We start from the raw sequence: 14,020 nt of genomic DNA, 5'->3' as shown, positions 1-14,020 counted from the left end.
AATAGGAGAGACATGGAAAACTTGATGCAGCAGAAAAGCAGTAGAAAAGGAAGACCAATCCACTGAGGCATTTGCTGTATTTCTGAAGATGGTCTGTCAAACATTCTCCATGTGGCTCATTGTACAATTTGATGCGGTTTTAAAAAGGTAAGTATTCCAACAGGTGTGGGAATGGACGGAGGTTGCAGCACTTTGGTCTTCTGTAAGGATACAGCTCTGCATGATAACAAGGGGGCAGGGGACTCCAGATGCTGTGCACAGGCATGTGCACATGTGCACTATGAATGTCTTGGCTTCTATTATGATTTAAGGGACACCGTCAGGGTAAAGCCATCTTTTCCATATGACATTGCCTAGCATGTAAACTGAAGGCCACAGCAGGATTCCTGCAGGAAACTCTGCTGTAGAAACTGCTTTCCAGTGTCATGTGGGGTTTTTTTTTTCAAGCTTTGCAGAATGTACTTTGAGAAAGAAAACGAGCACAGCGAGAGGGAATTGGGATCATAAATCAACAGCATAAGAATGCACCGTTCCCTCTCCTAGCAGGAGACAGAACAACCCTGGGGAGGAGCCCGTACCCGAAACAAACACAGCAGATGCCTCCAGGGCTGCACCAATACAGTGGAAACACGGGGAAAATGCAGCTTGTCCCGCTTTTCTTTCAGCAGCTGCCCACAGGGAGGGAGCCTGGCTGTGCTGCTCTGCCGGCTCCTGTCTCCTGGCAGGTGGGGGAGACAGGCTGAGCCAAACGGGCCTCTGGGGGCACTGTGCCCTGAGAATGGTGAAAAATTGGTCTCGGCAGTAAATGAATGAATGCAAATTGTACCAGGCCTTCCCTGCTGATATGGCTCCAGTGGTGTGGGAGGAGAAAATCCTGTGGCAGCAACTGCGGTTCAGCAAAAAGGACTTTGGGTCCTTCTTCACTGGACACGTGCTGTGTCTGCATTTCTGTCAGCAGAAAACCACACCAAACCCACACTCCCCATCTCTCCTGCCTCCCTTAAAAGCAACATGACCAGCACAGAAGTTGCTGCCATAGATCTGCATGTGGTGCTGTTAAAAGAGTTCCACTTTCTGAGCTGTTCTCTCTGCTCCTGGTCTTGCAAGTGCACAGGATTTGCCTGATACTTCACTGGGCTCAATTCAGCCCTCACACAATTTTTTTTTAGGAGAGTGGGATTAACCCTGCAAATACGGTTCTCATACGTCCAAGGCTTTTAACAAGGCCCAATTGCACTGTTGCTGACTATCTCCTCAAGGTCCTGTCTCTGCTTTCACCAAAGTCCTGTTCATTCAACTTTTCCTGTGTTTTTATGATTGGTGCATCAGTATCTTTCTGGCATCCACCAGCCTCCTCACCTCCAGAGTCAGACCTGGGCTTGGATGGGGAGCTGTTGTTTTGTGTGCCTGCCTTCCACCCCACCAGAGGGGCAGGAATTGGTTTGAACATCTGCCAAAACTGCCAACTCCCCGAGACAGAATGTGTACACCTGGATTAGTAAATTCAATTTTCCTGGGACCACCCTGGACCAAGGCTCCCACCTCTCCTCCCAGCCACTGCCTGGCGCAGAACTGGCAAGGAAAGCATCGCGACAGACAGTCCATGAGACAGAAAACCCCAGCCGGCCGAGGGGAAGGGTGTGAAAGGCTGAAACCCGTGGAGCAGGGCAGCTCTGGCTCTCTGCTCTGATCATACCATTCATTCCCTCTCATTTCTCCTTTTCTCCCACATGCTGCATCAACCCCACACAGCTTTTCCTCCACTTCTGGCTGGATTCAAGGCCACTTCTCTTGGCCTCCTCCCATGTGCCACATCCCAATCCCTCGTAGCATTCAGAAGGGATGTCCTATTCCCATTTCCTTCCTGCAGGGCTTCTTACCTGTATCCACATGTGCTGCCTGGCTCAGCGCACCACCCCCAACAGACCTGAGAGCTGTGGCTGCTCCTGCCAACACTCAGTGTTGCAGCTGCCCACTGCTCTACAGCAGCTTGGAGCCACTGCACAGCCCAGCCAGATGAGATTTATCCCATCCAGTTCCCCCAGTGGGGAACCTGCATGGCTGCCTGCACCCCTGGCCCATCCTGGAGCTCCTCAGTCAGTGCTGGGAATGTTGGTCCTTGTCCCCAAGGAGCGGCCAGGAGTGTGCAGTGCCCCTGTGGTGCCGATTGCAGTGAGATGAAGGTTGGTAGAGACTTAAAAGTTGCATTTGCTGCTCTCTCCCTGGGTTGCTGCAGGACTGATGCTAGAATCTCTTTGTTTGTTACTGAGCCAGTAATAGCCTCTTGCAAATACTGTGTTGGTTCCTTACCTGTTGAATTGAAGCCTCTCTGCCTGCCAACATAATTTTTCTGCCTCCAGCCAAATGCAAACCATTTTTTCATTGCTGTGTGGGCCCCAAATCTGTTGTCTCCAGCAGAAACAGCTTCCATTGACCAACCTGTTCCTAGGCCTGGTGCTATGAAACAAAAATCTTAAAAGAGGTGTAACTGAGATGGTCCAGAGAGTCCCCAGGTGGGCAGTCCCTTTTCCCAAGGCTGCTAACATATGGCAGTATTCCAAACAACATCAATGATTCTCCTTGAGTAAAAATGCTCTCAAACAACCTGGGTTTTTCCAGTAAGCACCATCTTCCTCCTGAGCTCTCTGGCCTGGCAAAGGATTTGGTTTCAGGAATGAGCTGCAGAAGGGAGCAGGAAGAGGAGGGCACGGCTGCTGTTATGCCAGAGGAAACAATCATAGAATTGTCTAGGTTGGAGAGGACCTCTAAAGTCACCAGGTGCAACCATTAACCCAGCAATGCCAAGTCCAACACTAGACCATGTCTTTAAGTGCCACATGTTTTAAATATCTCCAGGCATGGTGGGTGACTCCACCACTTCCCTGGGCAGCCTGTTCCAGGGCTTGACAACCCTTTCCACTAAGAATTCTTTTCCTAATATCCAGTGTAAACCATTCTTAGTGCAACTTGAAGCCATTTCCTCTTGTCCTCTCGCTTGTTACCTGGAAGAAGAGACCAATCTCCCCCGTGGCTGCAGCCTGCTTCTGGGGAGTTGTGGAGGGTTTTAACAGGGATCTGGTGAGAGGGGGATGAGTGCCCTTTGCTTCCTCTCAAGCTCCCGTGCTGCTCCCACCACACACCTGACCCTGCCTTGCTCCCTGCAGCCCCCGTCTCCCTCTGACAGGATCTGACACACGTTCCTCTGTCAGCAGCAGTGGTCTGGCCCCTGTGACTGCTTAGCACTTGGAGGTGACGTAAAGCATAGGGAGGTCAAGCAGGCAGTGACAATGAACAGTCCTGTTCTAACTCCTTACACCAGTTTTTAGAAACTTTGCTTAGGGAAAAAAAAAATACCTACCAAAAAGCCCAAACCCCTCAATCTCTCTGTTTATCAGGCCATTTCATTCTCAGTCCCCTGGGCCTGCCACTGTACACAGGGCCTGTGGCTCCTCTCCTGGGATGGGTGCTTGTGCTGTGCCAGGCAGCTCTGCCTGGGGATGAGGGTTTGTTTGCCCATGGCCACATTTTGTCTCTCTGCAGCAAGCGAGGGGGCTCTGCAGACAGCCCTGGGCCTGGGCAGGCTGCCGCACCGCAGCTCTCCGGGCAGAGCACCCCGGTCACAAATGCCCCGCTGCAGCCCACTCATAAGCTTCCACAAGGGAAGAGGCTGTTCATTCCCTACTTGTCCTGGAGGACCCAGCCTTACCTCTGGGGTTTGTGAGCAGAGAGGGGTGGTGCAGAGAGCAGGGAATTCCTGGAAGAGAAGCCTTTAACTCCACTGACTGCATGGGAGATGTACCTAACTGCATGCAGACTCGGGGCAATAGGATACACCAAGGAAAATGTCTGTGCCAGGGCATCAGGAATTAGCTGGGTGTGCAGCAAGATCCAGGGCTATATTCCTGCATTGACCAAAGGAAGGTGTTTGTTGCAAAGTTCAGCTCTCCCTTACAGCCCTGAGCACTCACCTGCACTGTCTCCTGAGGTGAGCTCCAGCAGGAGCTTGTTTGGGGGTCTGGTCTCTGCTCCAAAGCCTCGCATTGTACAACACTCACACCCAGACAGAGCCTGGCGTTCCTGCCGTGCCCCGTGGGGCATTGACAGCTACACACCTTGCTTGGATTTGGCAGCAGTTGGGTCTGACCCTGCAGCCGCTGTGCACAGCTGGTTTAGCAAAGCCAGTCCTTTGCCAGGAACACCACCCTCCAGGACTAGCAAGGGATGACAGGACAAGGGCCCAGCCAAGCCCTTCCTGGAGCCTAGGGAGGGAAGCGAGGTTCCAGGCTGGCTGATGAGGTTGTGTACCATCTGCTGGGCTTGCTGTCTCCAAGCAACTGGACGTGGTGCCTCAGACACAAACTGCAGTGCTCCTCTCTCTCCCCTCCGCAGTTTGCGGCTCGCTTGCTTCCTCCTCCTTTGTGGCTCTTGTTCTTCTCCCACAGAGAGTCACCTGGACCTCCTCACCAGCAGCCTGAAAGCTGCCACCTTCCAGATAACAAATGGTGCCAGTAGCCTTGACACTGACTTCTAATTCCAACGCAGATAAAGATAAAGACAAAGCCCATCAGCGGAGCAGACTCTTGTACTGCATTCAGCTTGGGGCTGCTTCACGCTCAGATTAGCATTTTAAATCATTCCAAGGCGTTGGTGACCGACAGCTAAGTGGATTCGACCCTGGCTTGCAGATGGGTCTCAAAAAGTATTTTCTCACAGGGTGACAGAATGATGTTCCCTGGAAGGTTGTGCAGGGACTGGCTCTTGGTGCTAAGGTGTTTCATTACATCTTTAAAAAGTTTGATTGGAATATAAACACTATATGAAACTGTAACAGTCCCATTGGCAATGCTTGCAGGAGTTACCACAGGAGGCAGGGCTGGATACACTGGACAGCTGCAGCCTCCGTGCAGAAGGGCAAATGCAATCCTCAGGTAAGGAGACAGGCACCAGCTGCAAAATGTTCTCCAGTGCCTTCATTGGCACTGGGGAGAGCACTGCAGGGGACCTCTGTCTGCTTTTGGTACTCACAGCTTACAGAGGGTGTTTAAAACAACTGTAGATGAGATATAATTGGAAACATTACAAAGATGTGAAGGAGCTGAAGATCCCCTTCCAGTCAGCTTAGCAAGAAATTTTAAGGTGCTTGAGTCCCGTTCATTTGGCTCTGGCCTTCAGAAGAGAGACCTGAGACTGGAGCTGAGAGTCCCTGTGAAAAGACAGCACATAAAGAGAGCCTGCAGCTTGCATTCCAGGTGAGGGAAGTTCAGAAGAGACAGGAAGCCCCAGTGCATGTCCATCCAGAGAAGTGCCCAAGGATGACTGACCACCACCCCAAATCAGCGGGGATTGTGATGAACTCCCCACTAGAAGGAAGCTTTAAATAGATAAACTCACCTAGAGAGGTGCTGTAGTTCCGGCAGCGATGCGTTTGCAGGTGTAACCGGCCACCCTGGATGCCAGGGCCGGACTGGCCGAGCAGAGCAGCCCCAGACTCAGCACGAGTTGGACGCATCCCGAGTCCTGGTGGCCCTGTGGGATCAAGGTAAGGGAAGAGACAGCAGCCTCTGCTCACCGTGTTGCTTCTGGGGCAGCCAGGCTGTGGGTGGCCACCCGGCCCTGTCACCCCGCTGCCCCAGAGCAGCAGGGCCTGCACAAATCAAGCCCTGAGCCCAGTCAGGGAGCCGGGGCAGGCAGCACCTGCTCCGAGGGGCACAGCTTCAGCACCCAGGAGGGGCCAGAACACCTCCCAGACACACATCTGGCAATCAGGAGAGGATCAAGTGGATCCTGGCTCACCACTTACGGTGTGGACCCATCAAGGGCCCCTTCCCACCCTGCTCCCACTTGTCCTGGAGGGGCTCCAGCCTGGAGCCCAGCAGAGGTTTCACGGGAACAACCGCGGCTCGTGGCACACAAACAAAGCAAGAGGAGTCTCTTTGCAATATAAATTTGTTTTTATTGAAGCAGCAGTCACATGACCTCGCATCTAGCCTTTAGGATAGCGACAGAATGGATTCGGCCAGGTCAGCCAGCCCAAAAAAGGATTTTTATTTTTTTTTTTTCTTTTTTCTTTTTGCGCTAATAGACATGTCATGTTTAATACATACATTATCCAGTACCGGAAACCCAACTCAGAGATAGCTACGTGCTGATTTGCTGGAGGAACGGTCCACTGGACGTGGTCTCGACAAACTTTACAGATCACCACCAAATAACATTACTAATGGGATCCAATGATTTAAAAAAAAACAACCCAAACAACCATGAGTGCAGGATTCAAAGCCAGCAGTTTACACAGGTCCTTAAGTTTGTATCTATAGGTGGACGGTAAAGGAAGATTGGTTGGTTTCAATTTGAAATATTTATGTCCCAGGGTTCCTCTCTCCATCAAATCAAACGGTATCATAGACAAGCTGGCATCTCTTGGAAAATAGCATGGAATAACACAGCTCATTTAAGAAAACATGCTCATTTCTTGAGGTTTTTCTTTACTATTACAAAGATTCACGTCCACCTATTCTTGCAGAGTGGAAAGAGGTATGAGGGTGAGGAACAAGGGTCAGAGAAGGGAGAGAGGAGGAGGGAAGAATGGGGCAATTTTTTGAAATAAAGACCACACACTTGGTATTTTTTAAATTTCATTTCCAGGCTAACCTACTTTTTATTTAATGCAAATTACAGTACCAGTTAACTATTTCCGAACCGAGTCACACAGAACAAAACGTATTTACAAGGGGAATGGGGTGGGGGAAATAATAAAACATTAAGCATACTTTCCACAAAAAAAGTTTATATTTAAAATGAAAAAAAAAAAAAATCAGTCACAGAGGCATTCAAGTAGTAATAATGTTATACAGGTTTTGCTTTTCCTTTAAATCAAGACAGATTTGCACAAGTGTATGCAATAGTTTGTATACAACCCACAGTCCTTAATATATATATATTTAGATTTCTGTTTTTAAGATGGAAGTGGTCACGCTAATTGGTGTGTACAGGCCCAAGTGATCCATCAGCAACACATTAATGAACGCAAATTTTACAGGCAAGCAAATTATATATATATAAATATATTTTATATATATATATTAAAAATAAATTGAGAAAGACCAACACAAGGAAGCTACTTTTCTCGAGCTAACCCCTTAGGTACTGTTTTCCTTTCCTGTCGTTTTGCCATTATTGCAGTGTTGCAAAACGAAGCCAACTATGACCAGAACCGGCCGAGAGCCCCGTGGAAATCAGCTGCCACCCCAGAGGTACCCGCTGGCAGTCTCCGGAAGGCAGAGCCCGGACCGAATACCCTACTGTGCTTTTCCTCATCGGCTTTTCCTTTTTCTCCGCGGTGGCTGAGGTTCCTAGAACAGGAGTACGAGTCTGACAGGCTGCTTGACTTCTGCTTTTCCAAGTACTGAAAACCGGGGGAAATTTTAGGTTGCAAGTCGCAGGCACCTGCCATTATTTTGGGTAAAGCTTGGCTTCGAAATAAGGGGACAGAGTGTTCAGGGATCTTCTACCAGTCAATTTCCTTTTGCAGGTAATTTTTTTCTTTTTTCCCTAGCAAGGTAGGTAAGTTTAATAGTAAAGAACACCAGTGTCTTGATTGAGTGTCCATCAGGGGAGACAGACTGCAATCCAGCCCAGCTCCGGGACCCACTAACAGCAGGGCTGACGTAAAGGACACATCAAGACCACACTGGGTTAAAAAAGAAGCCCGAAAGAGAGTAAAAGAAGAGAGGGACAGCTCTGAGCAGACTGTCACCAACAGCTTGGCATCACTGACCTTCGTGTCACCAGAAAGAAAGTGCAGCCTCTGCTTCACTGGAATGAACACGAGATGCTTCGAAATAAAACAGCAACCTTTGGTTTGGTAAAGAGTTACGTGTTTTCCCATTCAAGACAATCTTATGTGGAATACTAACAAGGTAGTAAAACACAAGCAAACTAGTTTTAGAAACAAGGCCTTCGTGCTGGGCACAAGAAATTAAGAGTCATGTTAAACTTATCTCAAGAAAACAAAAGTGACTTTGGGGAGGGATGTGGGGGAAAAATAGGGAGAAGAAAGGGAACAGAAAGTCCTCCCGGCAGAAAAAACCACGGCAGTCTCCTACAGCGATGCCCCCGCTCCCACCGCAGCCAAATGGCTCTGAGCACAGCAACCCTGCGGGATGTGAGGATTTCCCTCCCTGGGGGCCCCTTCTGCTCGCTGCTGCCCCCGGCACAGCCGCAGGGAGGGTGGAAAGGCCAAGCCTCCTGGGAGCTGCTGCTGCCCAGATGGCTCCTGGGTGCAGGGCTGAGGGGAGAGACAAGCAAAGTCTAACCGGGCTGCTAGGGCAAGGGTCGGAAAGAAATCAGCTGCTGCTAGCGGGAGGAGCAGAGGGCAGGGTGGGCACCTTGGAGACTTCCAGAACAAAGCCACGGCTCCAATGAAGTAAATGACGGTGGAGACGGTTTCTTTTTGTTCCACTACTGATCAGGGTATCACCAAAACCTTACAGCACTCAAAGAGTTAGAAAGCAGGGCGGGGAGGGGGGAGCAAAGATGTGGGTTTGGGGCAGGAGACATCGTTAATAAAGAAGGAGAAGAAAAAAATAAAAGGGAAATAAAATTCAAAAAATCATGGAAGCGAAGGCACTCCAAACTATATAGATACACTATACATCGCTAGAGTTATTGTTACAATAATACAGGCCGGTACCTACTGTACAGAGTTAAAACTATATGGCTTTAAAAAGCTCGTCTACATTTTGTCTGATTATTAAACAGAATCACTGCCCTGAACGGTAACTTTTTGCTCATTAATAACAGTTCCTGGGTCCACATATTTACATACAAAGCAATAAAACTCATAATTCAGAAACAACCAAAAATAATGATAATGTACAAGCTTGAATTTGGTGAGGAGCTTTGTTTTTTGTTGTTATTTTTCTGTGTTTTTTTTCTTTTTTTTTTTTCTTATTTACAAAAAAAGGTTGTTCAAAGACCTGGATCTAACTTGTATAAAAGAGTGTGTGATCCTGTTATGATCCTTGAAAACAGAAATAAAACCAGAGGGGCACCCCGACCCTCCCCCCCGCCTAACACACACACGAGACACACACAGACGCCAGCACAGTCACAAAACCAGAGAGAAACGCTCTGAACTCCCCTCTGCCAGTCTTTAACAAAAAAATGAAAAAGAAAAGCCACGTGTCCTGGCACAAGCAGCAAGTTTTCTTCGATATTTTTATTACTTTTTTTTTTTTTAAAGACTCAGTAATTTACTGCCTCCAAATAACAGCATCTGTGGCCAATGCTTCAGCAGTCTTGTCTATACAGCAGATCCATACCCTGCCACTGTCCTACTTTTTGAGTCTCCTGCATGGATTTGGATCACTGGGTCAACCAAGCCCCTTCACTTACCTTTCAGGACACTGCCTAGCCGAGCGCATGCGTTAAGACGCTCTTCAGCCCTTTCTATTAAGTTGCAGGTAAGGATTTGGAAAGCCTTCTGTTTCTCAACGTGGGTGTGCTTTCCTTTGCAGCCAGCCAGAATGCAAAAAAGCTTTAAAACCTTTTTTTTTGTGTGTGTGCCCAACAGCAAATCGCCGAGGGGTATAACATGAGGGTTTATCGGTTTCACGGTAGGTGGTCACTCACCTCTTCAATCAGCTCCTGCCTCCCCAAACCCACTGCGTGCCAGGCAGGAGGGAGAGGGCAGAGCTTTTATCAGTTCCAGGGCTGCTAAGAGACAGTTTCCAAAAAATCCCACATCAACAGCATAAAAGGTACAAGAAGAAACACACCGAGCTCGTGCCCAAGCCCCTGCCGCCCCTGCGGCGGCCGAGCTTCCAAAGCCGCTACTGCCGGTTCCCCGGGCCACACGAAGGTTCCGCGTGCTCCCGAAAAGCAACTGCTTGCCTTAGAGATCCACAGGTCGAGGAACGGCTCGGGTAAGCACCAAAGGCAACTACAGTTTCTCTGAAGAAGGATAAGGCTGGAGCGGACACCAACTGCAAGCCTACCACAAGATCAGGTCTCCAAAAGTCTCGTTTCCGTGCCGGGGCTGCATCCGGCTGCTCACCTGACCCTTTTGCAAGGAATATTGCTTTGACTTCAGGAAGAGAGACGTGGATGCTCGCACCACACGCCGTCGCAGGGAGGAAGCCTGGACCCTGAACTGATGGACTAGAACAAGCATTCACCTCACGCTTCAGTCAGACTGATTCGAGATCGTAGACAAAATAAAAAAAGCAGTATTGTATCTATGTATACATGTATATATTTATATAATATATATACACACACACTCATATAGAGCCAGCTTTCCTACAAGTCAGCAGGTACAAATTACCGTCAAGAGCATTCGGATGTGTTTTTTAATATTCTACCAATGTAAAAACATAATGGTGACGTGGCAACACGCATCAATAAATAGAGATCAAAAAAAAGAAGAAAAAGCAAGAGGTTAAAAAAGATGAAATTAAATACAGATTCTAGCTGTGGATTTAAAATCAGAACTATCGGAGAATGTGGCATCCTGCAAGTTAAAACTGCAGTTAAAAAAGAAAGTATTACAAAATAAACCAGTAGCCTGTTACAGTTCACATTATAAACCCTGGTGTCCTTTTCCTGTATGCACCTTAGGAAAGGGAAGCCTGTTCAAATCAAGAGCCAAGGAGGGATGGGGAGAGAGAAAACCCAACCAAACACACTTTCACAGTGGCCACTTCCCAAAAAGTCCCTTAACATCCATCTACCAGCTGGGCCCCTGCCCCTGCCAAGGATTTTGTTCGTCCGCTCTTCTCTGCTGAAGCTGGGAGCCGGCCCGAGACACGGGAAGCAGGAGCTCCGGCTGGGCAAAGGGGATGCCTCAGCAGAGCCGACCACTGCTGTTTGTGCATGTGTGTGTATTATATTATATATCACTCGCTCGGGCAAGACTTTTCCCACATGAAGCTGCAGATTTCCTCATCACTAGCACTGATTTTTAAGATGAAAGGCTTCCGCTAGCGGTTCAAGCCTTAGACACATGGCAAACCCTCCCCCCCACCCCATGGCAACCTATTTTCCTACCACGTCGCCTGCTCCCCATGCCGAGCCAGGGCAGTTCTTCAGATAACCTGGGATATGGATTTGCTGACAAGAAACGCTGAGCTCTGTTGAATGACCCCTGCTAAGCTCCCGACCAAATTCAAGCTGTGCACTACATCAAAGTCCAAAACTTCACTTAAAAAGAAAATAAAAAAAGAGGGGGAAAAAAAAAAAGAACTTCAGCAGAGAATGAAGTTTGGGGTTTGTTTTGTTTTTTTCCTTCTTTCTGTTGTGGAAGGGGGTATGAGGCAAGAGTCCTGGTTCTGAAGTACACAACAGCAAACTTCCAACATGAAGAGATTGTCGAGGGGAGACATTGGTGTGTTGTATTGCTCCGCTTTCCCTCCTCCCCCCACCTAGTCCCCTGCCCCGGACACCCTGCAGAGTGAGAATACAATGAAACTGGTTTGTATTTATAGATATTTTACAAGGTTAAATAAGAACAACAATAATAATAATAAAAAATTGAACACTAGAATGAACAGGTTGGTTGGTTTGTTGTTTTGTTGGATTTTTTTTTTTTCCTCTTTTTAATTTTCTTTCCAAATGTGACCAGTGTTGCTGAGCAAGACTCAAATTACTGGTGATTTTTCCTGTGCAGCTGGCTGCTTGGTACTGGTTCAGGTGGAGTTGGAGGCTGATGCTGTAGCTACACTATTGGTCTGAACTCGTTCTCCTGCGTTAACATCTGCAAACAACAGACGAGAAGGGGAGAGAGAAAAAACAACCAGCATTACCCTCCAAAACAGAGACAAATTGGAAACAACAGCTATGACATTCTCCACATGGGGAAACCCACAATTCCCACCAAGATGGTGTTTGGTTAGGATGCTCTCCTGACTTCAGGGTGTGCAGATGGAACAATCCAATCTGGGGAAAGGGGGAAGATGGTCTTTAAGCAGGATAAGGGCAACCTGGAGGGCTGAGGGCTGGGCTCCAGCAGGCTTTGCAGTTTGTAACACAGGCTGCGCAGAGAGAAGTCGCCCGTGTTACATCCCGGAACTGTAACTGCAGGACAAGGCACAGAGACACGGCCAAAGCCTACACAGTGAGTGTCTGTGGTCACTACAAGGTTTCACACTGGTGCTGAAGTTTCACATGTTAGTCCTTCTTATAAAATCTGCCTGTTAGTTGTGTGAATGAGCGCAGACAAGGAACGTGACAATCCCGCTCCTTTGTCAGAAACAGCTGGTGTGCCAATGTGCAATTCATGCACTTGTTGCCTCAGAAAGTCTTTCAAGTCTGCTGCTGTACTCTGTGTTGCTCAACCCAAGTTGGATCTGCCACCCTCTGAACTGCTGAAGCAGATTAACATCAAGGCCTGAAGCCAGTAATGAGGTTTATGCAAGCACATGACATGTTAGAGGATTGGATCTCTGCAGTAAATGCTTCCAACACCTCTTCTCAGGGAGGGACAGTGCTTCACAGAGAGACAAGTCACAGGATCAAGGGCATGTGTCAAAGTGCCTTCTAAGAAAACAGAGGTTTTGCAAAGAAATACCAAAAGGAAATTCATTGTAACTGTGTTCTCATAGGCTGCATGCATCAGGTATTTCCTCTTAAAAAAATATTCCTAGTATTAGAAAAGTTGGTAGGGGAAAAAACGCACCAATTTCACCTGGAACCATTCCATATAATATCTAGCTAGCCAGGTCACAAAGACTGTGAGATACTAATAGGTAAGTGGGTGAACACCTAAATGCATAAAATACAGGATGGGAAAAAGATATTAAATGAGGTTTTCCCCAAGAGACCATCATGCATTTCGCCCACTTAATTTAAGTAAGGTTAACTGCAAAGCTATTGATACTGCAACAGGAAAAAACATCAGAAAGACTTATTATCTCGGTACAGAAGAGGGCAGACTGGGCAAACAGTGTATTCGAAAAGACACATGGAAAGGGTTTATAAAAAGAAAGAACAGATTTGGTGACCTCAGCCTGAAGGGCCGTGTGAGTAGCAGGAATACTAAACATGACAAAATACTCTGGTGGGTGGTGCGTGTGGAGTAACATTTCTCCATCACGGAGGAGCTCGCGAGGCAACGCGGCTGGGCAGTGCTCTACAGCCACGCTGACCTGACCACAGCCATGACCAAAGGCAATGAACTGATGAACCATGGACTGCTTTGGGTTGGAAGGGACCTTAAAGGACATCCAGTTCCAACTTCCCTGCCACGGCCAGGGACACCTCCCACTACAGCAGATTGCTCAAAGCCCCATCCAGCCTGGCCTTAAACACTTCCAGGAGCAGCCACAACTTTTCTGGGCAACCTGTGCCAGTGCCTCACCACTCTCACAGTGAAGAATTTCTTCCTAATATCTAATCTTAACCTACCCTGTTGCAGTGTGAACCCATTTCCCCCTGTCCTATCCCTTCATGCCCTTGTAAAAAGTCCCTCTCTGGCTCTCCTGTAGGCCCCTTTTAGGTCCTGGAAGTTTGCTATGTGGTCTTCCCAAGGTCTATTCTTCTCCGGGCTGAACAGTCTCAACTCTCACCTGGAGAGGTGAGAGGCTCCAGGCCCTGATAACCACCTTCCTCGCTCCAGCAGGTTCACATCCTTATGCTGGTGGCCCCAGAGCTGGGCACAGCACTTCAGGTGGGGTGTCACAGACCAGAGTCAAGGGGCAGAATCACCTCTACTGACCTGCTGCCCATGCTGCTTTTGATACAGGCCAGGATACATTTGGCTTTCTGGACTGGAAGTGCACGTTATCAACTCATGTCCAACCTTTCATCAACCAACACCCCCAAATCCTCCTCAGGCCTGCTCTGAATCCATTCTCTGCCCAGCCTCTATTTGTGCCTGGGGTGCCTTGACCCAGGGGCAGGACCTTGCTCTTGGTCCTGTTGAACTCGGTGAGTTTTGCACAGGTCCCCCTCAAGCCTGCCAAGGTCCCTCTGGATGGTGTTCCCTCCCTCCAGCCTGTCAACCACACCACCCAGGCCGGCC

The 14,020-nt window shown here is 48.4% G+C and overlaps 1 protein-coding gene across 2 annotated transcripts in view; it reads right to left on the bottom strand.

Moving 5' to 3' along the window:
- Nucleotides 1-5,932: 5,932 nt before the first annotated feature.
- Nucleotides 5,933-14,020, bottom strand: part of GSK3B (glycogen synthase kinase 3 beta) — a 150,001-nt gene continuing 141,913 nt past the window's right edge. For both annotated transcript variants that reach the window (XM_032098462.1, XM_032098463.1), the window contains one exon: nucleotides 5,933-11,755. In XM_032098462.1, coding sequence (XP_031954353.1) covers nucleotides 11,688-11,755 — 68 coding nt within the window. In that variant the 3' untranslated portion in view covers nucleotides 5,933-11,687. The remainder of the gene's footprint in view (nucleotides 11,756-14,020) is intronic.

Source organism: Corvus moneduloides, chromosome 2, assembly GCF_009650955.1.
Source record: "Corvus moneduloides isolate bCorMon1 chromosome 2, bCorMon1.pri, whole genome shotgun sequence".
Classification (NCBI taxonomy): domain Eukaryota; kingdom Metazoa; phylum Chordata; class Aves; order Passeriformes; family Corvidae; genus Corvus; species Corvus moneduloides.
This window is presented reverse-complemented; position numbering and strand designations above follow the sequence as displayed.